Here is a 27,170-nt window from a genome sequence, read left to right as displayed (position 1 = left end):
AAGGAAAATGAACAGAATTGCAGATGCCAACTGTGGTGACTTGTGAAAAAGGATGGACACGCTTGCTTAGATGAAAACTTCTCTGTCACCCTGGGAAGGGTTTTCCCTCGGGACTAGACTATTAGTGTACACCCTGTCATTTGCATAGGGAGCTTAAAACAAAAACCACCACTGCCAGGCACAGAGAGCGCCTGCATTCCAAAGCTGCTGACGGGTGCAAGGACCAGGACCCCGCTGAGGGCACTTGGAGACTTACTGCCAACCGGGAATGCTCCCGACTTTGCAGTAGCCAGGACTGAAATAACCCGGGTAAAACAGAGCCTGTAAGGGGGGGCGTCAGAGGACCTTAGCTCCTGTTTTGGCTGGAGCACTTGGGCTGGAGCCCAGAGTCCATGTGCCTTTGAGGAATGACTTTTGCTCCCTGATGGCCACCCTGGCCCCTCCAGTGTGCACTGCATCTTCCTCCTGTGGATTTGACCCTAAAGAATCAGACCTCGAGCATTCCAGGACTCCACCTGGCCCTTCAACTCTAGCTTCACCTTGTGTTCAAGGTCTGCACGCGGGCTCTGGAGTCTGACTGCTTCAGTTCCAATCCTGGCCTTAAGACTGCTCACTGTGGGACTCTTAGTAATACCTTGCTCCCTGCCTGTTTCCTCACCTCTTATATGGACGTAAGACTACCTCATAGGTTGGTGGTGAAGATTAAAGCAGATAAAGATGGTAAAACACAGAGAATGGTGTTTGGTGCTTCCCGAGTGCTCCATGAATGTTAGCAATTCATACAGATTTGCTTCCTTGTGGGGAGCACGCCAACCTCATCATTCATATTCCCAGCCCCTGCAGTTGCCAAAAATAAGGACTGTTATCTACTTAATGCATTTTAAAAAGTCAATTCAAGTTTTTAAACCCAGCTATATTTCAAGCAATAATATTTGTGAAAGCCCAGGGTAAATGTGTTTATTTTTTCTAGTACATGTTAAAATAAAAACAGACCCACTAAAATAATGTTTTTAAAGGTTGGCACAATCTGAAACTGTCTGAAGGAGTGGGCACACTCCACACATGAGGCAGCACTATTCACTCGTCCTCCAGTTGTGCTCTCGGCAAGAATTTAGACAGCACTTCTCATGTGAGTGGAAGCAAGTGGAGCAATAGAGATAAGAACACACCTTCCTTGCTCCCACTGTGCAGACAGGATGAGAACAGTGATGGTGCTATGGGGATGTTTCATGGTGGTACAGCCCTCTCATCCTGCTGGGCAGGCCAGGTCCCTCAGGAGACAATACGAGAAAAGAACCAAGCATTATTCCAAATTATTATTTCAAATTTGAAGTCCAGGACACCTTGGCTTTGCAAGCAGACGTACCTCTGTGAGACCCTAGGCTTCTTATTGGGGTCCTTCGAGTGTGATTTCTCATCTGTAAAATGGGCACAGTACCTACTTCACGGACCTAGTCTTGGCAGGTACTCAGTGAATGGGCGTCCTCCCCAGATGGCCAGTACTCACCCAGGACAGGAGCTTCCCTGTGCTCCAGGCCTGCAGTGTGTGTCCACTTCTCTGTGTTGTTAACACCCTCTAGGATGTATCTCAGTATCGGCCTCTTTGGAAAGCAGCCCTGGCACACTAAACCAACCGAATACTGGCCAGTATGCACTGAAGGCTTTCCAAGTTCAAGACGCAACACCAGTATTCCTTACCACAGTGGTCACTGGTATGGGATGAAGCCTGTAAAATCCCACTGTACATATAATTAAACGGAGGCATGGAGAGCGTAAGTAATTTGCCCAGGTCACACAGGTGGTAAATGGAGGAGCAGGAAACTGCTAAAATTAGTAACCTCTAAAACTGCCAAGCTACTAGTTAAGACAGCACCACAACTAATGCCCACAGTAGTACAGGACCCCATCATCCAGCTAAGTGATTCTCAGCTGAGAGTGATGATTTTTGTCTCCCAAAGGATATGTGGCAATGTTTGGTGACATTCCTGGTTGTTGCAGCTGTGGGGCGGGTGCACTGCTGGTGGGAGTGCACATACTGGTGCAGCCACTATGGAGGCGAGCAGTGTGGACAGTCCTCAAGTTAAAGACAGAGCTACCACACAATCCAGCAATTCCACCTCTCGGTATTTATCTGAAGAAAGTGAAGACGTTAACTTGAAAACATATCTGCGTCCCATGTTCACTGCAGCATTACTTATGAAAGCCAAGATAACCATGCAACTTAAGTGTCCATTGATGGATGAAGGGATAAAAAAAAAGTGGCGTATGTATACAATGGAATGTTTTTCAGCCATAAAAGCATAAAATCTTGCCATTTGTGACAACATGGACAGAACTTGAGGGCATCACGCTTAGTGAAATAAGTCAGAAAAAGGCTAATACCATATGATCTCACTTATATGTGGAATTGGAAAAAACAAAACGACATTCAGAGAACAGGCTGGTGGTGGCCAGAGGCAGGGGGTGGGGAGTGGATGAAATGGGTGAAGGGGGTCAGAAGGTACAAACTTACAGTTTATAGCATAAATAAGTCCTGGGGATGTAATGTGTGACAGCATGGTGACGATAGTTAATACTGTGCTGCATATCTGAAAGTTGCTAAGAAAGTCGATCTTAAACGTTCTCATCACAAGAAAAAAAAATTCTGCAACTCTGTATGATGACGGATGTTAACCAGACTTACTGTGATCATTTCACAGTACATACAAATATTGCATCATTATGTTGTATACCTGAAACATACAATTTCGTATGTCAATTATACCTCAATGAAAAAGCTCCAAGTGGGATGGGGTGGCTGGGTAGAAAGGAAGAGGGAGGAAGCGTGACACATGGCGGGGTGGGGGGAGGGGGGAGATAGCAGCAGCCTGTTAACTGAGAGGAGTGGGGAGGGAGAAGTGGGCATGCGCGGAGCCGGCTGCACACCCCGCGAGAAGCCAGCATGAGGGCCGCTCTCGGGACCCGGGGACAGGGGAGATGGTGGTCGGGGATGTAGAGGGACACCGTGCCGGACCTGGGATAAGGGGCAAGCCACCACCAGTATCTGTCACATTTCCCAGTACTGAAGTGACTGCTTTTTTAAAAACAGGGACCTGGGCTTCCCTGGTGGCACAGTGGTTAAGAGTCCGCCTGCCGATGCAAGGCACACGGGTTCGTGCCCCGGTCCGGGAAGATTCCACATGCCGCGGAGCGGCTGGGCCCGTGAGCCTTGGCCGCTGAGCCTGCGCGTCCGGAGCCTGTGCTCCGCAACGGGAGAGGCCACAACAGTGAGAGGCCCGCGTACAGCAAAAAAACAAACAAACAAACAAAACAGGGACCTGACACTGTCAGTTGAAGAAGACAATGAATATGGAAAAGTTGGAGAGGATTTGTCTTGTGGCTTTTTCTGCACAAACTGCAAAATAACCAAATGAGGCTTGTGGACCCCTATGAATAGGAACAGGAGGCAGGAAGCTGACCTGAGTATTTTTGTTTTATTCAATCGAATAAACATTTTATTTATATAAAAGACAAACAATGCATAGAATGAAAATAAGTGCTTGACACAGTTGATATAAAAAGAGTATATAGCATTCACATTCCTATTTTAATAAATGAGTACTGGTGAAGTGTTCCATAAAAGAATAAAACTTTCCCTTTATGTAGAGTAGTGAAAAAAGTCAGTATTTTTAGGAACTACAGAATGATATTCCTTGGTCTTTTTCTTGAATAAGGGAAACAAACATAAAACAAGCCACAGTATCATCTGACACTACATTCCAGTTTATGCTGATGACCACCCAGAAGTGATAAAGCTCTTTTGACTCTTGGAAGATCCCATAATGGACTAGTATTCTAGAAATTCACCACTAGAGGTCAATGAGCAACAGCTATTGGGACGGCCTCACCAGCCCTAAAGTGCAGGGGATTTCTCGGCACTTCCGCAGCATTGCGGGTCAAACTACCTTAACTCTCCCAGCCCACCCCACCGAGCAGGGTTCCTAAAAGTTCCACCTAATCCCAAACTTCAGCATATCTGCTAAAACCCCAATGAGATGAGACCTTCCAAAACCCAAGTAGAGCTGGTCACTGCCAGTCCCTCTCCAATATTCCTATTTGGCTGAAAATAAGCTTCAAAAACATTTTTAAAAAATTGTTATTTGCAGCATTAACACTTGTTTGTGGATTAACGAGTTTCCTATGGAGTAGTAAAGCACATTCTTTGTTCTTGTCCATGTGGACACAGATTTCCTAACTGTACGTGGGACTCCTGTGTCCCACATTCAAATTCTGCAAAGGTTGGGAAGGCAGGTGTGACTGAGACCAGTAACCATGGCAACAGTTTCTTGGAGTAAAGCGCACCCTCTGAAAGCAGAGGGGGAAGCTCTTAAAATACAAGCAAAATAGATTTGGGTTAACAGGGACCACCCAGAGGAGGTCCCCATTAGTCCAAAAGAAGGCCAGCTTCAAATCTTAACCCCAGGAAGGGAATCAAAATCATACCCTATAGTCAGAGAAGGAGTGCGTGGATGCACATTTCTCACAGGGGCCCTTGGTTGGAAGCAGGTTTAATTCCCAGACTGGGGTGGTGGTGGGTGGAAAACACAAACGTTCATGGCGGAAGTGAGCAGCTTTCTAAGAGTGTCCACACCTGCATGTGTGAATGATGTGGACCAGAGAGAACTGGAAACCATTTGCTCTCTAGTCTTACTTGAGGATCCAATTTTTTTTTTTTTTTTTTTTGCGCAAAATCTCCAAGTATTTAAAAAGTGCCTCGATTTTGTTAAACACCGTGCTGGCCAAGCAAGACACACGTTCAGAGTGCCTGAGGAGATTCCTGATGTGGCAGTGCTGTGCTGCTCAAATACTTTCCCCTTGGCCAAAATGTGCTCGAGTCCCCTGAAGCCCAGAGCATAGAACCTACTAGTGTTGCATAGAAAGCTGGAGACTGAAACCGAGAGTGATAAAAAACTAAACATAAAGAACCTGGAAGGGAGACCTGTTCCCTTTTAGGAAACAGGGAACAGTAACATAGGTATGGGGGGGGGGGGATTTTTTTAAAAATAACAATTTCTCATTAGTAGAACGTGTGGCAATTTCATGGGTGGGGAAATGTGTCCTGATTTTTCTGTAGCCTGTGAAGGTAAAACATGGGGCTTAAAACATTTAAGCAATTAGAAATGGAGCAAAGTTTCTGAACCAGCTGAGGAAGGAGGTTCACAAACCAGAGGTGGGTCGTGAAGCTCCGGTGACAAGTCCAGGAGAGATGATGGCACACGGGGACCCCAGGGTCTGGTCCCCAAACAGTGCGACTCCAATCAGCTCCATGGCCAGAACAGGACCCTGTACAGGGAATTATTACTTTGCAAAAGCAAGTGCAACTTGGCCACAGCAGGCTCTGAGACCTGGAGTCTCTCTCTGAAGGCAAAGACCGCCCCCCCCCCCGCACCCCCCCAACCCCTGTGTGCTCAGAGGCCCAGCACATGAGTGACTGCCAAGTGCTGAGGCTGCCCCAGAGCCCTTCCTTCTGTGCTCAGTGCCAAGCTCGCCCATCCAACCCATTTCTTGGGCATATTTGATCTTTTTCCTCACCTCTTTCTAGAGTATGGCTGTATAGATAGATATAAACATATATAGATATATATAAAACATAGCTATTCCATATTTATATACAGGCATTAATAAAGTGCAAATGTTATTGGCTATTGTAAAAATCAATCTCATTTCCTGAGGAAGTGCTAACACAGCTTATCCTATGACAAAGTCAAAGACATAGGATGCTTCCTGTCACCCCCTCCCCAGCTCGGGGGGGAGGGAGCGGCCCCGGGGTTCCAGGAAGCATCGTTCAGGGGCAGCTTCCTGCTGCCTCTGTTCTTTGGCCACAGGGGCAGCCACACTCGGCCAGCCGCTGGAAGAGCTATTTGGTAGTGTTCAGGGAGCCGTCTTCGGGAATCTTCTCCTCCGAACTGCTCCTGCCCGAGAGTCTGTCCAGATGCTCCAGCTCGCTGAAGCGCTCGGCCACACACTGCGCCGTGAGCCGGGCCTCGGGGTCGTGGTCCCAGCACTCGGCCAGCGTCTCACACACCATCTGGATGCCCTGCAGGGGGAGAGGGTCCACAGGCCTCTGAGAGGGGATGGCGGCTCCTGGGGGCAAGGCAGCCCCTGCCTTGTCTCTGCCGCCATCGCTCTGTCCCTGCCTGCAGGCCAGTCCCCAGCACCATGTGACTGCAGCTGCAGGCGGCCAGCGTTCCAGGGCCATCCGATCATAGGAAGTGGGGAAATGAAGACACAGCACAAGACCCCCCAGTAGGCTCCTGGGGCACAGCAGCATCCCCAATCCTGAAAATTCCCGTGAAGTGGGCTTCTAATGCCATTTCACACCTTTCTGTTTGGTGAGGAGGGGCATAGCTTTAGGCTTTACTGTTGAGGGCAGTTTTAGGTTCATAGCAAAATCAAATGGAAATTGCAGAGTTCCCACATATGCCCTCCACCCTCGTGGACAACCTCCCCCGCCATCAACACCTTGCATCTGTGTGTGCATTTGTTAAAATCGGTGAACCAACACTGACACGTCACTATCAACCGAAGTCAACCAGAACACGGTTCACGGTAATGTACAGGACGTGGATTCTGGCAGATGTGTCCATCATCATAGTGTCCACAGAAGGCCACTGCCCTAAACAGCCTCTGTGCTCTACCTCGTCACCCCTCCTTCCTCCCCCCTCAGCCCCTGACCACCACTGATCTGCTTATTGTCTTAATGGTTTTGCCTTTTCCAGAGAGTCTTAAGAGCTGGAATCATGTACACATTCCTATGTAAACAGGACTGAATATCTGAGTGAAGTCCAGGCATTGGTCTGGTTGTGTTTTCTGGGTTCAAGTCCCATCTTCCAGCAGCTGCTGGGGAGACCCTCTGCTAGGCCCCTCCTCTCCTGCATCAGGCTGGGCCCTGTCTGTCTTTGTAGGTCCTGCAGGCTGTTTCAGAGAGTTCAACCTAACCCCATAAAGGCCCCATTCAAAAGGCCCATCCAGAAAATGCTGCCCACAATGTGTGACAAGGGTCTTCTTTCATGGCTTTAATTTTTATTTTGCATTGCAAATATTTTTGTTATTTCAAGTCATTTTTTGGAAATAAAGCAGGCACGGATTAACTAGATAGCCCAATAGGTGGAAACAGACTGTGCTCTTGCCAGTCAGAGGCCCGACCCTATCACTGGTGTCCCCTCACACAAGTGGCCAGGTGGAATGGATCAATCCCAGCTCTGCCCTGAGAATGGCACTCTCCTGTCTGCAGTCTAACCAGCAACTTTCCCCACACACCTAGGAACCTGACCCTCCCTTCCCGCCCTGTGGGTGAGTGCATGATGTTGAATTAATTGTGTAATTCACCTAATTGGTGGTATTGGTTGATGGCCCTGTTAAGAGTGGAGCGTTATTGTTGGTACACGAGTAACATTTATTTCATTCTGGCACTGTAATTACAGGCAGTAAATTAAATTAAATATTAAGCATTAACTTGAAATAAATAGGGCAACAAATCTCATTAAGAGAAAAAATGTATTATGCAAATTCTTTCCAGAATTTTATCATCATGAATAATGGCTTCATTAGAAGAACTGTACAGCAGAGGAGGCAACAAGAGTTTGAAAGAAACAATACTAGTGCCTTCTGATTTCAGAGTTAACACAAAATAGTCTTGCATTTTCAAAGCCAAAGAGGCTTTCCTGAAACCCAGGGAGAAGCCCTAGGCCACGTCCTGGTCCACGCTCTCCCCCAGCTTTATCAGGGTCTGTCCGCTGAAGTGGCTCTTGGCGAGGGCTGGCACACACCAGGCTTCCTGCTCCATCTGTCTCCTTGATTGCACCTGACTTGTGGTTTCTGTTTTTTTATCTGACTTATCTGCCTTGCCCTTAGGAAACCTATGACTTAGCCCCAGCCTTCCCTGGGTAAGGGAATTCAGCCAAAGGCGGCCATAAATGGTTTACGTCAATGGAAAGGACAGTCTTGTCAGTGAGCTATGGGCACAAGGCCCCTCTCCCTCATTCACGGCTCTTCCCTGCTGTGCCTGGCAGTCCCCAGCTCTCACAACCTATGCCTCCTTCTTTTCCTCTGATTGGGGGCATTTTGATGAGGGGAATTTCGATAGGTCTCCCTGTATGTCAGAACCACTGCCCTGCTATGGATGGATGGCCTTACCTACCATTGCTTAAAAAGAAAAAAAAAAAAGAAGCCATTAGGAAGTTCTGGAAAGACAGATTTCCTATTTGTTCCCTTGCCCTTTGCTCTTCTGTGCTTTCCTTTATCCCAGCCTCCTTCTCGACACACCTGCCGCAGCCTGAGCACACAGCAGCCCCTTGCAGGCCAGCTGGCTGCCAAACACCCCTTCTTTCTCACTAAGTATTTCCTGCCAGAGCTGAAGATTCCCAGAAGAAAACATTTGGAACCCAGAAGGGAACAAAACATAAACTCCCTATAAGAGGTGAGTGGCACAGGCTGCAAACAAAATATTTTAACTCAGAAGCAAGACGGCTTGGACAATATGACAAATGCCCGTCAAATGATTCTGTTTGAGCCCTTTCTGAATGGTGGGTAGAACGTGCAATAACAAGGTCATCCCACTTTACTGAAACTTCTTTATAAAGAAAAGTGAACAGGGTCATGGAAAACAAAGGGACCTGCCTCAGATTGATGCCCAATAGCCAGGAATTGTCTCCTACCTAAGATATTACTCCAAATGAACTTCACTTGCCGTTCGCAACAGTCACTCCTTACCTGGTGGTTGAGCCAGGAGCTTGGGATTTCAGGTCGTCCTCGATCTCTCAACACGTTGTCCTTCATGCTTTCGACACAGGGATGCTCCCGCACCTTGGAACCGAATGGAGGCTCATAATCCTTCACTTCTGTTGGAGAGAGCAGACAAACACAGGGCCCTTGAGAAGGGTGTGCACAGCTAAGACAGAGTGTGATGCACCTGTGATTACGCTAGGGGCAGTTTTTAATTCTTGTGGGTTCAAATATAAGGAGGGGTTGTGGAAGGAGCTTGAGAAGTATTCAACACATGACTGTTGAGTGCCCACGATGTCCTAACAGCTGGGGACAGAGCAGAGAACAAGACCAACAAGGTCAGGGGATTCAGGTTTTAATGCAGACATCTCAATGGGGCAATCCTGGTTCTTGGGAGGTAGAAAAATCTTACATATTACAATGGTTTGTGGCCCTACAAAGGTCCACAGTACGTAAATAGATTTAATATGGGGTATTAAATTTCTTGGGGAGATTCAGCCATAAAAAAAAGGAATGAAATTCTGATAGATGCTACAATACAGATTATGCTTAGTGAAATAAGCCAGACACGAAAGGACAAATATTGTATGATTCCCCTTATATGAGGTACCTGGGACAGGCTAATTCACAGAGACAGAGAGCAGAATAGTGGTTGCCAGGGGATGGGGGTAGAAGAGGTAGAGAGATATTGTTTAATAGGTACAGGGTTTCAGTTGGGGAGGATGAAAAAGTTGTGGAAATAGATAATGGTGATAATTACACAACACTGTGAATGTACTTAATGCTATCGAACTGTACCACTTAAGTTGTGAATTGTAACCACTTAAAAATGGCTAAACTGGTGAACTTTATATCATGTATAATTTTCCCACAGGGAGAAAAATCATGGGGAGTAGTGATTAAGAAAAAAATGTCTACAAAGGCTCCTTGCAATAGTAATAATGAAAAAGAGGTTCAGAAATGCTGTTTTAGATGACAGAGGAGAGCGACTGATAACACCAACAAACAAAATTTAAAAAGGTAACTTTCCTTCAGTGATACTTGCTAAAAAGAAAATAAAGAAGGATGATGTAAACACTTCATTAGGACTTCAGGTTTCAACTAAGGACAAAATCTTTTCTTCTTTTTTTAAGGGAAATTCAGGTTGCTGATTTTCTTCTAATTTTTCTTATTGAAGTATAGTTAGTTGACTTACCATGTTATATCAGTTTCAGGTATACAACATAGTTAACTCAATATTTTTACGGATTATATTCCATGTAAAGTTATTATAAAGAACTGGCTATATTTCCTGTGCTGTACATTACATCCTTGTAATTTATCTATTTTATACCTAGTAGTTTGCACCTCTTAATCTCCCTCACCCCTAACCCTTTTGGCAAGAAACCATAGTTTGTTCTCTGTATCTGTGAGTCTGTTTGTTTTGCTTGTTTTATTTTGTAGATCCCACATGTAAGTGAAATCAAGCAGTATTTGTCTTTCTCTGTCTGTCTTATTTTACTAAGCATAATACCCTCCAGGACCATCCATGTTGTTGCAAGTGGCAAAATTTCATTCTTTTTTATGGCTAATATTCCATTTTGTGTGTTGTGTGTACACACGTATACATTTTACTTTTTTATGTAGTATGAGAAGGTGTTCTAATTTCATTCTTTCACATTTAACTGTCCAGTTTTCTCAGTACCACTTATTGAAGGGACTGTCTTTTCCCCATTGTGTATTTTTGCCTTCTTTGTTGTAGATTAATTGACCAAAAGTGTGTGGGTTTATTTCTGGGCTCACTATTCTGTTCCACTGAGCTGTGTTACATGTCTGTTTTTGTGCCAGTACCATACTGTTTTGATTACTGCTGCTTTGTAGTATAATCTGAAGTCAGGGAGTGTGATCCCTCCAATTTTGTTCTTTTTTCTCAAGATTGCTTTGGCTATTCAGGGTCTTCTGTGGTTCCATACACATGTTAGGATTATTTGTTCTAGTTCTGTGAAAAATGTCATGGGTATTTTGATAGGGATTGCTTTAAACCTGTAGATTGCTTTAAAGAGTATGGACATTTTAACAATATTAATTCTTTTATTCCATGAATATGGGATATCTATTTATCTGTATCATCTTCAATTTCCTTCTTCAATGTCATAGTATTTAGAGTACAAGTCTTTTACCTCCTTGGTTAAATTTATCCCTAGGTATTTTAATCTTTTTGATTTGATTATAAATGGGATTGTTTTCTTAACTTCTCTTTCTGATAGTTCATCATTAGTGTACAGAAATGCAACAGATTTCTGTATATTAATCTTGTATCCTGCAACTTAACTGAATTCATTTATTACTCCCAATAGTTTTTTGATGGTGTCTTTAGGGTTTTCTACATATGGTTTCATGTCATCTGCAAACAGTGACAATTTTACTTCTTCCCTTCTAATTTAGATGCCTTTTTGTATCTTTTTCTTGTTTGACTGCTCTGCCTAAGACTTCCAATAATATGTTAAATAGAAGTGACAACCGTGGGCATACTTGTCTTGTTCCTAATCTTAGACAAAAACCTTTCAGCTTTTCACCATTAAGTATAATGTTATTTAGCTGTGGCTTTATCACAATGGTCTTAATTAAGTTGAAGTGTGTTTTCTCCATACCATCTTGTTGAGAGTTTTTATCATGAATGGATGTTGAATTTTGTCAAATGCTTTTTCCACATCGATTGAGATGATCATATGACTATTCTTTCATTTTGTTAATGTACTGTAAAACATTGATTGATTGGCAGATACTGAACATCCATAACCCCTGGAATAAATCCCATATGATCACAATGTATGAGACTTTTTATGTACTATTGAATTCAGTTTGCTGATATTTTGTTGAAGATCTATGTTCATCAGGGATAATGGCCTGTACTTTTCTTTTTTTTTTTTATAATGCCTTTGTCTGGTTTTTGTGTCAGGGTAATGGTGACCTCTTAGAATTTGTAAATTGTAAATCTGACCTCGTAGTTTAGACGTGTTCCCTCCACTTCAATTTTTTTGCAATAGTTTTTGAAATAAAGGCATTAACTCTTCTTTATATGTTTGGTAGAATTCACCTGTGAAGGCATCCAGCCCTGGACATCCAGCCCTGTTTGCTGGGAGTTTTTTAATTACAAATTCAATTTCACTTCTAGTGATTGGTCTCTTCAAATTTTCTGTTTCTTCTTGATTTAATCTTGGTAGGTTGTATGTTTCTAGAAATTTGTCCATTTATTCCATGTAGTCCAATTTGTTGGCATAACTGTTAGTAGTATTATCTTACGATTTTTTTCTATCTCTGTGATATCAGTTGTTACTTCTCCACCTTAATATCTTATTTTGTTTATTTGGGTCCTCTCTCTTTTCTTCTTGGTGAACCTGGCTAAAGGTTTATCCATTTTGTTTCTCTTTTCAAAAAGCCAGTTCTTGGTTTCATTAATCTTTTCTATTGTTTTCTTGATCTCTATTTTGTTTCCTCTCTGATCTTTATTATTTCCTTCCTTCTGCTGACTTTGGGCTTTGTTCCTTCTTTTTCTAACTCTTTTAGGTTGTAAGGTAGGTTGTTTGAGATTTTTGTTTCTTGAAGTAGGCCTGTATCACTATAAACTTTCCTCTTATAACTGCTTTTGCTATGTCCCACAGATTTTTGAAAAGTTGTGTTTTTATTTTCATTTGTATCAAGGTATTTTTATTACTATTGCTTTGAATTCTTTATATCAGGTAAATTATTTATCTGTGTTTCAGTAGGGGTTTATCTTGTTTCTTCATTTGAAATAGAGTCCTCTGTCTTCTCACTTTGACTAGTTCTGTTTGTCTCTCTTAAATTAAGTGAAAAAGTTATCTATCCTGATCTTGAAGGCATATCCTTGTGTGCATCCCTATGCAGTCTGCATGTGCCCTTTGTGGCTTTGGTGGGAGAGCTGGATCTGAAGTGAGCACGGACCGTGTCTTTTCCTGGGGTGCTGCCTCTGCTCTGGGGCAGGGAGCAAGCAAATCTGTCTGTGTGCTCTTCAAGAGTGGGGTCTTGGTTTCTTACAGTCCTCTGGTAAGCCCCACTGGTTTTCCAACCAGCCAAGGGGGCTCATCTTCCAGTGCCAGACCCCAGGGCTGGGGTGCTTAATATGGGGCTCGAACCTCCTGCTTCCCAGGGAGGATCCTGGAGCTTGTGATACTCCCTCCTCTTCTGGGTCATGCAGTAGGGGTGTGGGTCTGGACGAGATCACTTGTCCTTGCCTCCTACCTGACTTTGAGTGGTTCTTTCTTTATAGCCTTTGTTATAGAAGAGCTGATCTGCTAATCTTCAGGTCATTCTCAGAGAGATCTGCTTTATATGTAGTGGTAGTTTTGACATGTTCATGGGGGGAGGTTAGCTCAGGGTCTTCCTACTCTGCCATCTTGATCCCCCCTCATGTTCTAGGGGTCGATATCTTTATAGAAGCTTCCTTGAATATCCCCAGAGCGATTCTTTATTAGACGTCTGGGGCAGAGCTCTACTTTAGGGTGTACAGCCACTGCTTATCTGTCTCACTCGACCAGATGGTGAGCGTCTGCAGGCAGGTTCAGAGTCCCTTTCTCATGCTTGTATTCCTGGCACCCATGGCAGGGCCTCCCATACAACAGGCTCTCAATAAATGCTTTGTTGAGTGAATGAATGGATTAATCTTAGATCCTGTCCAAAGTGGCCAATGCATAAACTCTGGGTGAATATTAGAACATCTATTAATTTAAGTGGGTGGGACAATACCCATGTCAGTGCATCACAGGACAATTTAGAAAATAAAATCACTCCAGTACTGAAACATGCCTGAGCCAAAAGGGAAGAGTGGGCTGGATTCGCCATTTTCCTCCAAAATAAATAGGACCTTTGGCCTTTACTTCAAAATAACCCTGTTTAATGAGTGAAACTTTCAATAATTTGCCCATCCAGGCTGAGAACTGAAGAAGCATTTAAGGCGAAATGACATTTTGAAAAGAGATGGCTTGTTCTTGTTTATTTGATTTTCCCCCTTTCCCAGAACCTTACTTACATATTTATCTTTTTCCGCCTCACCCAACTAGAAGAGCTGGCAGGGTATTTTCCTTTTCCTTAGTTGGGATGAAGCCCTCCCCTCCTCCACCACTTTGAGACAAGCACAAACCATCCTTCTGTGTGTCTGCATTTGCCTTCAAGTGCCCATAGCACTTAATCTGTACTGCTCTTGGGGTGAGATCTGAACTCTGATTTGCATGGTATTTATACACCTTCTTTCTTTCTTGTAGTCCCTTATCTTTTACTGGACTGTAAACTCCTAACGCCTAAGGCAGAGGCTGAGTTTTGTGTCTGCTGAAATTGTGCCTTATACACAGTAGGCTTTCAATAGATATGAGCTGGCTTGAATTCAAGCAAGAGATAAGTTCCCAGTAAGGGTTTACTCTGACCTAAATCTTCTTTTCTATAAAATGAATGGGCTGAACTAGATGACCTCCATGTCCCCCTCCAGAGCTATCCTGTAATTCAATCTAATCAAATACTGATGCTCTCTTAGTGCCATGCCCTGAGGTTTGTATAATATAATATAATATAATATAATATAATGTAATGTAATATGATTTGCATATGACATAAACTGCTCCTTAGACAATGTATCAGTCCACTGACTCTCCATTTCCAACTCTTTTGGCTGCCATAGCAGATGTGGTTGGCAGCCTGCCTAGACCTCCTTTACCAAGCCAAGAACACCACAGCCCCGAGGTGCTGCAAACGCTGAGTTGTAAGGGCTCACAATTTCTCCCTTCTGTGGAGAATTACCCTTGGTTGATGGAAGCTTCCTGGCCTGGAGGGCAGTCTGTAGCCAATGACGAATTAACATGGGAGTTTTTTTTTTTTAATTGGTATAATTGCTTTACAATGTTGTGTTAGTTTCTACTGTACAACAAAGTGAATCAGCTATACATATACATATATCCCCTCTTTTTTGGATTTTCTTCCCATTTAGGTCACCACAGAGCACTGAGTAGAGTTCCCTGTGCTATACAGCAGGTTCTCATTAGTTATCTATTTTATACATAGTAGTGGATATATGTCAATCCCAATCTCCCAAATCATCCCCCCCACTTCCCCCTTGGTATCCATACATTTGTTCTCTACATCTGTGTCTCTATTTCTGCTGTGTAAATAAGATCGTATAGACCAATTTGTTCAGATTCCACATATATGCCTTAATATACGGTATTTGTTTTTCTCTTTCTTACTTCACTCTGTATGACAGTTTCTAGATCCATCCACGTCTCTACAAATGACCCAATTTTACTCTTTTTTACGGCTGCGTAGTATTCCATTGCATATAGGTACATCTTCTTTATCTATTCCTCTGTTGATGGACATTTAGGTTGCTTCCATGTCCTGACTGTTCTAAATAGTGCTGCAGTGAATATTGGGGTGCATGTGTCCTTTTGAATTATGGTTTTCTCTGGGTATATGCCCGGTAGTGGGATTGCTGGGTCAACACGGGAGTTCTAACAGTCTGTCTCACCCCTAGAGGACATGACTACTGTGCAATTCGTGCTCCAGAGCTCCCCCTGGGATAAGGCTGATGGTGGTGCAGATGGAGAAAAATGAGACTGTTGCATTTTTCTTTTTGTGCCTTTGATCAAATAATGTGAAGAACTGCAGAGAAAGCAAGTCAAAAGGTGAGTGGGGTTAGTTCAGAGAGTGCCATCTTTTAAAATAAATACCATCTTTTAAAAATTTTGGAAATGCCTCTAAGAAAAAAAGCAAACAGCTTAGAGAGTAAGATCGAGTTTAGCACTTTAAAAAAAAAGTGCTAACGGTATGCATCGTAAGTAGGGGTATTATTCGTTGTGTTTACCCCAGACCCATCATAAACTAGAGATGAGGACTTGGAAAACAGACATCAACTCTTTGTGCCTTAGTTTCTGTATCCACAAAACAAGAGAAAGCGCAAGTGCTGACCATCATTAACACAGTCCTCCCTCGGTACTCGTGGGGCGTTGGTTCCAGGACCAGAAGCAGATACCAACATCTGCAGATGCACAAGCCCCATATTTGCCCCTCTGTATATGTGAGCTTTGCATCCACGATTCAAGCAACCGTGGACTGTAAACACAGTACAAGATCCGTGAGTGGCTGGATCCGCGGATGCCGAACCGTGGATGCCGGCCGAGGACACGCTTACTACCCTAGGACGCTGGCCACAGGGCTCAGCACTCACCCTGTGCACCCACGCTGGCTCAAGTCCAAGAGTGTCAGGCCGGCGACTGGGGTCCACCCTCCCAACGTGCCCCAAGGGCAGCCCTCAATCAGCAGCAGATGGGGGCTGGAAGATAAACCGGGCTTCCTTGAGCCGGGGGTGTGATGCTGAGGTGCACGTGGGCTCTGTGCACTGCCAGGGTCCCCAGTGGGATCATGCTCTGGTTGTCCCCATGGTGACCTGCCTGCTAGCATAGGGCTCATTAGCTCCCTCCCCTTCCTGACTCACTGCCTGTTCCTTCTCTCCGTGGCTTTTCCTGCCCTCTTTTTCCTACAGAATGTCAGCTCAGGCTCCTGTTCCAGGGCCCGAGGCACCCAGCCCAAGGCAGATACCCCGCTCACCACGGCAGGACCACCTGCTGGGACCAGGCTCCCTCTCGCGCCTCAGCTGCCTGCCTCCCTATAGGCGCAATGGGGACCTTGGGATTTCCTTGAGGGCTTCACACAGCCTCTGTTCTAAGAAAGTTTTAGATCTCTCTGCTCTTCTTCCCACCCCCATCCCATCCTCCCCACCACAGTCCTTTCACTGAGGGCCACCGCCCCATCCCGGCCCCACAGCATCTCTTTGGCTGGCTGGAGGCTCTCAGGAGAAAGTCTGCAGTCTCCGGCTCTGGAGCTCAAGAGGGGACCCAGGCAGCGGAGATGCTCACTCCCTGAAAGTCAGCATCTGGTCTGCAGCTGCTGTTTTGATCATGGTTCCAACTTCATAGAGCCGTGAAGTTGTTGGCAGTTTTTCCCTGAGCACAACCCTGACTTTTATATCTGCCTTCCTTCCAAATTATCCTGCCTGGAAATGCAGGAAGATGAAGGCTGCGATTCCAGGCTCTCTTCACTCCTCTCCCACCCCTCTTTTTTTTCTTCCCTCCTTTCCTTTTGATTCTCTTGCATGTTTTGTCTGCCTCACAGGCTGCAGCAAGCTGGGGTTGTGTTTCTCCTCTTGTGAAAATACTTGCTCAGCTGGCTGCTGTGTGTCAGCTGCTATTCAAAGGCCGACATGGCCAGGGATTTGGAAGTCAGCCAGCCTGGGGGCCCGGTTGGCTCGGGTGACGTGAATATTGTGCCCGCTGTGCTCCCAGAGGGGGCCCTGAAGGACCCACCTTCCTCCGCTTCCCACACACCACACACGGTGCAAACACTTGCATGGACACCAGACAAGCCGAAAGCCAGGACAGAGACTTCTTTGTAGAAGAGAACAACTCTCCTGATTTGTCCTGGAGGGATGGTGAGTTCATGGCTTTCCTCCTTCTTTATAAAACAGTAACACACTGGCCACCTCCTTCCATTTGTTCCCTCCTCAAGCAACTCTGAAAAACCTGTTTTCTTGGTTTCTCTTTTCTATACTTTCAGATGACCCAAGTGCCTGAAGTAACAACCCCTGTTATTAGCTATCCCCTAACTCTATTTTGTTTTTCTTTCTGCAATCATCATACACACCCCCAGCCCTTAAGTTATGATTTTATATCTATTCATGCAGCACTTGTCTTTCTAGCAGAGTAGCTCTTCATTAGACACCCAGTCCCTTGAGGACAGGATCTCTTTTTTTTTCCACTGCTGCATCCTTCGCATTTTCTTTTAATTTTTATTTTAAATTGGACTATAGTTGATTTACAATTTGTGTTAGTTGCAGGCATACAGCAAAGTGATTCAGTTATACATATACATATATCTATTCTTTTTCAGATTCTTTTCCTTTACAGGTTATTACAGAATACTAAGCAGAGTTCCCTGTGCTTAGTATTTTTTTTTCCTTTGAGGTCATACTGTACATTTTTCAGGTATTATTATTATTTTTTAATTAATTTATTTATTTTTGGCTGCATTGGGTCTTTGTTGCTGCACATGGGCTTTCTCTAGTTGCAGCAAGCAGGGGCTACACTTTGTTGCGGTGCACAGCCTTCTCATTGCTGTGGCTTCTCTTGTTGCGGAGCATGGGCTCTAGGTGTGCGGGCTTCAGTAGTTGTGGCATGCGAGCTCAGTAGTTGTGGCTCGCAGGCTCTAGAGCACAGGCTCAGTAGTTGTGGCGCACGGGCTTAGTTGCTCTGCAGCATGTAGGATCTTCCCAGACCAGGGCTCGAACCCGTGTCTCCTGCATTGGCAGATTCTTAACCATTGAGCCACCAGCAGGTCCTTGTTGATTATCTATTTAAAATATAGTAGTGTGTATATGTCAATCCCAAACTCCCAATTTATCACCCCCTGCCGGCCAACCTTGCTCTTTTGGTAACTATAAGTGTGTTTTCTAAGTCTGTTTCTGTTTTGTAAATAAGTTCATTTGTATCATTTTTTTTTTTTAGAATCCACATATAAGCAATATCATATGATATTTGTCTTTCTCTGTCTTACTTCATTTACTATGATAAGCTCCAGGTCCACCCATGTTGCTGCAAATGGCATTATTTCATTCTTTTTAATGGCTGAGTAATATTCCATTGTATATACATACCACATCTTCTTTATCCATTCATCTGTTGATGGACATTTAGGTTACTTCTGTGTCTTGACTATTATAAACAGCGCTACAATGAATACTGGGGTACACATATCCTTTTGACCCATGGTTTTCTCTGGATATATGCCCAGGAGTGGGATTGCTGGATCATATGATAGCTCTATTTTTAGTTTTGTAAGGAACCTCCATACTGGTCTCCATAGTGGCTGCACCAATTTACATTCCCACCAGCAGTGCAAGAGTGTTCCCTTTTCTCCACACCTTCTCCAACATTTATTGTTTGTAGACTTTTTGGTGATGGCCATTTTGACTGGTGTGAAGTGATATCTCATTGTAGTTTTGATTTGCACTTCTCTAATAATTAGTAATGCTGAATATCTTTTCATGTGCCTCTTCACCAGCTGTATGTCTTCTTTGGAGAAATGTCTATTTAGGATCTTTTGCCCATTTTTTGATTGGGTTTTTTTTGTGTGTGTGACATTGAACTGCATGAGCTGCTTGTATATTTTGGAGATTACTCCCTTGTTGGTCGCATCGTTTGCAAATATTTTCTCCCATTCTGTGGGTTGTCTTTTCATTTTGTTTATGTTTTCCTCTGCTGTGCAAAAAGCTTTTGAGTTTAATTAGGTCCCATTTGTTTATTTTTGTTTTTATTTCCATTACTCTAGGAGACGGATCAAAAAAGATATTGCTACAATTTATGTCAGAGACTGTTCTTCCTATGTTTTCCTCTAAGAGTTTTACAGTGTACAGTCTTACATTTAGGTTTTTAATCCATTTTGAGTTTATTCTTGGTGTTAAAGAATGTTCTAATTTCATTCTTTTTTTTTTGCAGTACGCGGGCCTCTCACTGTTGTGGCCTCTCCCATTGCCGAGCACAGGCTCCAGACGCGCAGGCTCAGCGGCCATGGCTCACGGGCCTAGTCACTCCGCGGCATGTGGGATCTTCCCGGACCAGGGCACGAACCCGTGTTCCCTGCATCAGCAGGCGGACTCTCAACCACTGTGCCAGCAGGGAAGCCCTAATTTCATTCTTTTACATGTAGTGTTCCAGTTTACCCAGCGCAACTTATTGAAGAGACTCGCTTTTCTCCATTGTATAGTCTTGCCTCCTTTGTTGTACATTAATTGACCACAGGTGCGTGGTTTCATTTCTGGGCTTTCTGTCCTGTTCCATTGACCTATATTTCTGGTTTTGTGCTAGTACCATACTGTTTTGATGACTGTAGCTTTATGGTATAGTCTGAAGTCAGGGAGCCTGATTCCTCTGGCTCTGTTTTTCTTTTCCAAGATTGCTTTGGCTATTCAGGGCCTTTTGTGTCTCCATACAAATTTTAAGATTTTTTTGTTCCAATTCTGTGAAAAATGCCATTGGTAATTTGATAGGGACTGCATTGAATCTGTAGATTGCCTTGGGTAGTACAGTCATTTTGACAATATTGATTCTTCCAATCCAAGAACACGGTATATCTTTCCATCTGTATGTGTCATCTTTGATTTATTTCATCACCATCTTATAGTTTCTTGAGTACAGGTCTTTTGCCTCCTTAGGTAAGTTTATTCATAGGTATTTTATTATTTTTGATACGATGGTAAATGGGATTGTTTCCTTAATTTCTCTTTCTGATCTTTTGTTGTTAGTGTATGCAACAGATTTCTGTGTATTAATTTTGTATCCTGCAACTTTACCAAATACATTGATGAGCTCTAGTAGTCTTTTGGTAACATCTTTAGGATTTTCTATGTATAGTATCATGTTATTGCAAACAGTGATAGTTTTCCTTCTTTTCTAATGTGGATTCTTTTTATTTCTTTTTCAGCTCTGACTGCCATGGCTAGAACTTCCAAACTATGGTGAATAAAAGTGGTGAGTGGACATCCTTGTCTTGTTCCTGATCTTAACAGTGAAAAGCTGAAAGCATTTCCTCAGAGCATGATATTAGCTGTAGGTTTGTCATATACAGCCTTTAATTATGTTGACGTGTGTTTTCTCTATGCCCACCTTCTGGAGAGTTTTCATCATAAATTGGTGTTGAATTTTGTCAAAAACTTTTCTACATCTACTGAGGTGATCATATGGTTTTTATTCTTTAAATTATTATTGTGGTGTACCATACTGATTGATTTGCAGATACTGAAAAATCCTTGCATCCCTGAGATAAATCCCACTTGATTGTGGTATATGAAAATTCTTTTTCAGGTAGATTGCTTATCTTCACTTCACTTAGTTGTTCTCCTGGGGTATCTCGTTCCTTCATCTGGGACATATTCATCTGCCATCTCTTTGTGTAACTTTCTGTGATTGTGGTTTCTGTTCCACAGGCTGCAGGGTTTTATTTCTTCTTGCTTCTGCTGTCTGCCCCCTGGTGGATAAGGCTGGCTCAATGGGCTTGTGCCAGTTTCCTGGTGGGAGGGACTGGTACCTGCCCACTGGTGGCTGGAGCTGGGTCTTGTCCCTCTGGTGGGCAGGGCTGTGTCAAGGGGTGTGTTTAGCAGGAAGCTATGGGCTCAGGAAGATTTTAGACAGCTTTTATGCTGATGGGTGGGGCTGTGTCCCCACCCTGTTGTTTGTTTGTCCTGAGGCGACCCAGCATTGGAGCCTACAGGCTGTTGGGTGGGGCCAGGTCTTCGTGAGAAAATGGTGGCCTCCAGGAGGGCTCACGCCAATGAGTACTCACCAGAACTACCGCCACCAGTGTCTTTGTCCCCGCAGTGAGCCAGAGCCACACCCTACCTGCACAGGAGACCCTCTAATAAACAGCAGGTAGGTCTGGCCCAGGCTCTTATGAGGTCACTTCTTTTTCCCCTGGGTCCTGGTGTGCACGAAACCTTGTGTGCACCCTCCAAGACTGGAGTTTCTGTTTTCCCCAGTCCTGTGGAATTCCTGCAATCAAACCCCACTGGTCTTCAGAGCAGATGCTCTGGGGGCTCCTGATGCCAGACCCCCAGGCTGGGGAGCCTGACGTGGTGCTCAGAACTTTCACTCGTGTGGGAGAACTTCTGCCATATAATTATTTTCTAGTTTGTGTGTTGCCCACCCGATGGGTATGGGATTTGATTTTATCACGATTGCATCCCTCCTACCATCTTGTTGTGGCTTCTTCTTTGTCTTTGGATGTAGTATATCTTTTTTGATAGCTTCCAGCATTTTTTTATCGATAGTTGTTCAGCAGTTAGTTGTGATTTTGGTGTTTTTGTGAGGGGGGGTGAGCTCACATCCTTCTACTCTGCCATCTCCTGAGAGTCTCTGTACCCTGAGCACTTTGAGTAATGCCTTCCATGCAGTAGGTACTCAATAAATATTGGTTTAGTGAATGAAAGAATGAATAGATATATCTTCAGAGAAATAAGGATAAGGACGTTATCTCAGACTTTAAGGCACTGAGGCTGTAACACACTACAGCATTTAATAGCCTTGGGATTCTTTTAACAGAGACTCACCCAGAGATGAGATGAAAGTCATCCCCTGGAAATGTTCAGAAGTGAGGCCATCACTGAATGTTCCCCAAGTGTGTGACTGTCTTGCCAGATGCTTCCAGAAAGGCTTCAAGTCAAAAGCCACAATACACAGAGTAGCATTGACTACCCGCTTCTGTAAAAATAATAATGGTAGTCCTAGCTGCCATGGGCTATACATGCTCTCCATTGGTCAGGCCAACACTGTACCAGGAAGGTTAGGGCCTGTGGGCCAGAGCCAGACAACAGGGCTCTGATGCTTGTCTCCACAACTTTCCCACCTCCTAAAACCTCAGTTTTCCCATCTGTAAAATGGGGCTAGTAACAGCACACCCTTCAAAGAGTCCTTGGTAGATGGAATGAGTTGTTCCATGAAGCAGTTGTTTATGTAACGGTAGTTATCGTTTTTCCGTGGCCTTCTTCATCTGGACCAAACCTACTTCTACCAGAAAGTCTTTCCCTTTTGACGACTCTCTTCAATTATGACAACCTATCTCTTGAGCTCCTAGGTGGAATCTTGTGGTAAGGGAGCTGGACCAGCTGGCTTCCAAAGAGTGCTATTACCACCTCTGCATTTTCTCACCTGAGAAGAGTGCGGCTTCTCCAGTGTTGTGTTGTCTCTTGTTCGTGTTTCCTCTGTACTTCTTGCACAGAGAGGACACTTCTGAGCCTCATTGTTCCTTTGAGAGCTGACCTAACCCTCCTTGCCTGACCCTACTGTTGAACTTCCTTTAGCCAATCTGGGCACTCAGTTCCTTGTCCCCTGCCTCGCCTGTAAAAAAGTCTCCTTCAGTGTTCTAGGCCCAGTAAATAGTATGAGACAAAGCCTAGCACTAAGACCTGTGATAAACACAGAGAGAAGCAGGCGAGGCCTGCTGGGCATCCACGCCAAGAGTTTGGGCTCAGCCTTGAGAATAGAACAGGGTCACTCGAGTCAGGAAAGCTGGGATTTCACCTTCTCCTGCAAGACCATCCTTTGAAGCCTAGCCTCCTGCTTCATTCAGTTAGATGTCCTGCTACTCAGAATAAATGGGAGAGAATATCAGTGGATCTATATTGTGAAATAAAGTATCAATCTATAACTCATCACACTGAGGTAAGCATTTTCCACATTTCCTTTTCTGAAATGAGACTGTCCATGAAAAATAGTAATTACATATGCTGTATTTTCAAGTCACAGAAAGAAGTTTAAGCTTCAGGAAAGCCCTTTTATATCCTGCCCTCTCTCTGTATAAATTAAGGCGTAATATCAACTAGAGGAATATTGTCTCTTTTATGTGTAAGGTAAGAAATGTGTCTGAATGTGCAAAGTTTTTAAAAGTAAAGGAGGAAAAAAAAAGTCTGTTTCATCAGTAGACAGCAAGCTTCTTCATGGAAATACTTGTCCTTCCATCTGTGTTTGTACAACAGGTTAGAGGGAACACACCCTAACTTCCCTTAGAAGGTACTAACTTTAATGTACCCTCTAAGGGGCTCTTTAAATATAGAAGAAAAGTCTCTGTAATTAAGACTAGGCTGAAAATCTGCCTTCACGGTTTTTGAAGCACAGACACAAAAAAACAGAAAACAAAACAAAACAGAAAATAACAGTACTTTTAAAAGAAGGCAAAAGAAAGGGTTTAATACATGAGTTCACGCACTTAATCAAGTGAAGGGCTGTCTGCTGGACAAAAGTGAGGATAGACAAAGAACTTTGATTTTTGCAGCCTGAGAGGAGATGGGAGGAACAGTACTGTGGGCTTAAGATCAAACAAAATGAAAACCGGGATGGCCTCTTTCCGGTTCCCTAAAGCTGTCTGTTCTTATCCTAAAGGTTATGAAAGGTTTTTTGAGGCTTGCTAAACAAATGGGACCCTGTTCCTTCCTTGGGAAAACTTATTTATACTGTATCCGTTTTTAGACCTTATAAAAGCTGGTGAACTCGGTTCTTCCCCATTAGCCTGAATTCTTCCACACTCAGCAAATATCAACAGGAAAGGGCGTCAGTCATTGATAACCGTGGAAGCAGGGAGCTCACATCAGGCCTTAAGGAGCTGGCAGCACTGCCAGAGGGGAACACAGGGACACAGTCTCCAGCTCACGTTTATAGAATGACGGGCTTGAAAGGATAAGAGAGATACCAAAAACGAGGTAAATTTATTCTGAGACGATGACAACAGCATCATCATCTCTTCTGACACAACTCACACTGGTCTGGTCTAAGGATTCATTTTTGAGCTGTCAAAGCTTTCAAGCAGAAAATGATTCTCAGTGGCTGAAACTCGATTAAACAAATTTCACTGTGCAAGAAAAAACTGTTACTTTTGGAAGGGCTATGGGGGAAGACATCTCAGGCAGGAAACCAGAAAATAACAGGGTCAGCCAGACAGGAAGTGCCATCCCCATGCAGGGACCCAGGGAAACAGGTGATGGGACAGCAAGGCTCCCAGCAGGACCCATCCTAGAGAATGAGCTAAGAAAGTTCTCAAAAGGAGGAATTATCAGAGCAGGAAATGGTGCCAACCAGATCCACCTGGAGCAAAATGCTAGGTAGTTTGGCCCAGTGACCAAAGCTGTTATAATCTAAGCGACAAAATAAATATTGATAATATTAAATACCCATAGAATAAGATAAATATCCCCAACTTCATACTCATATAAATACAGTAAATGAATAAATAAAAGGGGCTGGTGAGAGAAAGGACAGATATCTCGTAAGCAGAATATCTATGAATAAATGTAGAAGGGATAAGAAAAACAGAAAATCACCATTAGGCAAACGTTACAGTAATAACTGTAGCTGGCAAGAACTAGAATTAGCAGGTACAATAATGGTAAAAAACAGGTCTAGTCTCCTTACTAAACAGGTGTTTAGTAGAAACAGGTCAAAGTGCCTTCCCACAAGATTTGTATTAATTACAAGTGGAAAAGGTAGTATCTTTACAGGGAGAAATGTGGAGACACCTTCACCACATGATGAGACTGGACAGCACACTGGCATCTCCACCCGCATGTGACACCCTGAGTAGGGCTCAACATCATTTCTGTGGTATTCTTGCCTAAAAATGCACAATCTCAATCTAATTATGAGAAAACATCAGAGAAATCCAAAGTGAGAGACAGTCTATAAAATACCTGGTCAGAATTCTTCCCAAGTGTCAAGGTCACGAAAGAAACAGACTGAGCAACCATCACACATCAAAGGAGACTGAGGTGGCCTGGACACTAAGGTAACGTGGAATCCTGGAGTGGATCCTGTGCCCCATTACTAGGGGCTTGGAAACACAAGTTAGTCCTATAGATTAATTAAAGACATGGTACCAATGTCAATGTCCAATCTTCTGCAGCTGTGCTTGGTTTAGGTAAGGTGTTAGCACAAGGGGAAGCTGGGTGAAGAGCATATGGGAACTCCCTGTGCTACTCACACAGTGATTCTGTGTGTCTAACATTATTACAAAACAAAGGGTTAAAATTGGTGTTAGCTTGGCTTGACTTAGCATCTAGCCAGGACCAGGTTGGGATACATCAATTTTCTAAGGTGAGACCTAAGACCCTGACGGAAACCACTGAGAGAAGGGTCAGAAAAGGATAAAGTGATGTAGACATTAGCCAATCCCATCTCCAAGAAGATCAGGGGACAATGCTCTCTAAAACGACATCCCCCTGTACCCCTGAAGAATACTGCACTCCTCAATAACCTCTCTTCATTAGATTTTTCAAAACCTAAACAAATATGTCAAACCATTTTGCTTGTTTTGTTCAACAAAGGAAAGTTATGTCCATAAAAGTAAATTTTGAGTCAAATCCAGATCCTGTACCATATAATTCTGAAAAACCTTAAAATACAAAAAGAAACAAAAGTCAGATACTTTTCTGAATCATGGTACTCATTTGATAAACAGAAGTAATTCTTATAAATATTACTAGTGTTCATCACTTGCCACATACGTAAATATCTGTGGCGCGATGCGTCAAGAGAAAAGTAATTATAAACTTCAGGAAAGGAGGTAAAATGCTTTATGCTCCAAACCTGGCTTTCAGCTATAAAACCCAGGCTTTTTAGCACCATTCCGGATCATCCTGGAATAGCTGTGTCCTACCAGATCTCAATGAGCGCTCTGTATCCCTGGAACCACGTTGAAGCAAAGAGCACAACATCGCGCTCGAAGGCGCATGAGGCACCACTGCACCGCGACGGTGTCCGTGCCTACCTCCCACTGCGCTGCAGCGAGACGTCATCTCCCAGAGCACCAGGGCCATGGAGTAGACATCGGTCTGCTTGAAGGACTCGACATTCTCCAGATTCATCCTGGACTCTAGGACCTCTGGAGCCATGTATCTCGCCGTTCCCACCTAAAGCAAAAAAAGACATTGAGGCCCATCACTGAATTGCAGCTGCATACCTGTTTTCAAAATATAGCTGATGTCTGTCCCCTACACAGGTAGTGGACCTTTAAAAAGCACAATGCTTTTTAAAGTAACGAGACCTGTACAGAAAGGTACAGCTTATGTAATTATTTTTTTGAATAAATAAATGAATTTAAAAAATAATTGTTTTAAGGAATATAAAGGAAAAAATGCCACAATAAGGAAATGCCAAACCCCAGAGCTGCTTTGTTTAGCCCCGTGACATATGTCCTCATATCATGTATACAATAACATCCTTGCAGAGAACCTGAGCGACCACATCAGTGATACTTTTGATGATGATTTTTGTTTTTGCAAATTAAATATATTTTCACCCTTGTAACTCCAAGATTTGTGGGGAAATAATAATTGCCATTAATTTTTTGTCACTTGAGAATTGTCTTAATCTTCTTTGTTTACCCCATGGCACATTCTAGTGTGCCGAGCATGTCATATAATTACATAAAATCTCTGCTAAATTGAATTGTATGAAAGTATTTCCATTAAGAGCCCAAACCTGGTCATTTTATAATTTTTATTTATTTATTTTTTTGCAGTACGCGGGCCTCTCATTGTGGCCTCTCCCGTTGCGGAGCACAGGCTCCGGACGCACAGGCTCAGCAGCCATGGCTCACAGGCCCAGCCGCTCCGCGGCATGTGGGATCTTCCCGGACCGGGGCACGAACCCGTGTCCCCTGCATCGGCAGGCGGACTCTCAACCACTGCGTCACCAGGGAAGCCCTCATTTTATAATTTGGATGGGCATGCTATGTAGTTTTATTTGAACGATGACTGGTAGTATGAAAACACTGTGATACATAGGAACATATAAGAAATGCTTCTGGGGGAAAAAAAATCACTTGAATGT

At 43.7% G+C, this 27,170-nt stretch overlaps 1 protein-coding gene across 1 annotated transcript in view; it reads right to left on the bottom strand.

Annotated features, from left to right (window-relative positions):
• Positions 1-3,454: 3,454 nt before the first annotated feature.
• The window catches only part of TGFBR2 (transforming growth factor beta receptor 2), a 95,357-nt gene continuing 71,641 nt past the window's right edge, over positions 3,455-27,170 (bottom strand). The window contains exons 5-7 of the mRNA XM_024743445.1: positions 26,107-26,248; positions 8,752-8,879; positions 3,455-6,076 (exon numbers count right to left, since the gene is read on the bottom strand). Of these exons, the coding sequence (XP_024599213.1) occupies positions 5,897-6,076; positions 8,752-8,879; positions 26,107-26,248 (450 nt within the window). The 3' untranslated portion in view covers positions 3,455-5,896. The remainder of the gene's footprint in view (positions 6,077-8,751; positions 8,880-26,106; positions 26,249-27,170) is intronic.

The sequence above is a fragment of the Neophocaena asiaeorientalis genome, unplaced genomic scaffold (genome assembly GCF_003031525.2).
Source record: "Neophocaena asiaeorientalis asiaeorientalis breed wild unplaced genomic scaffold, Neophocaena_asiaeorientalis_V1.1 scaffold332, whole genome shotgun sequence".
NCBI lineage: Eukaryota > Metazoa > Chordata > Mammalia > Artiodactyla > Phocoenidae > Neophocaena > Neophocaena asiaeorientalis.
Note: the sequence above shows the minus strand (reverse complement) of the source record. Positions and strands in the feature narration are given on the sequence as shown.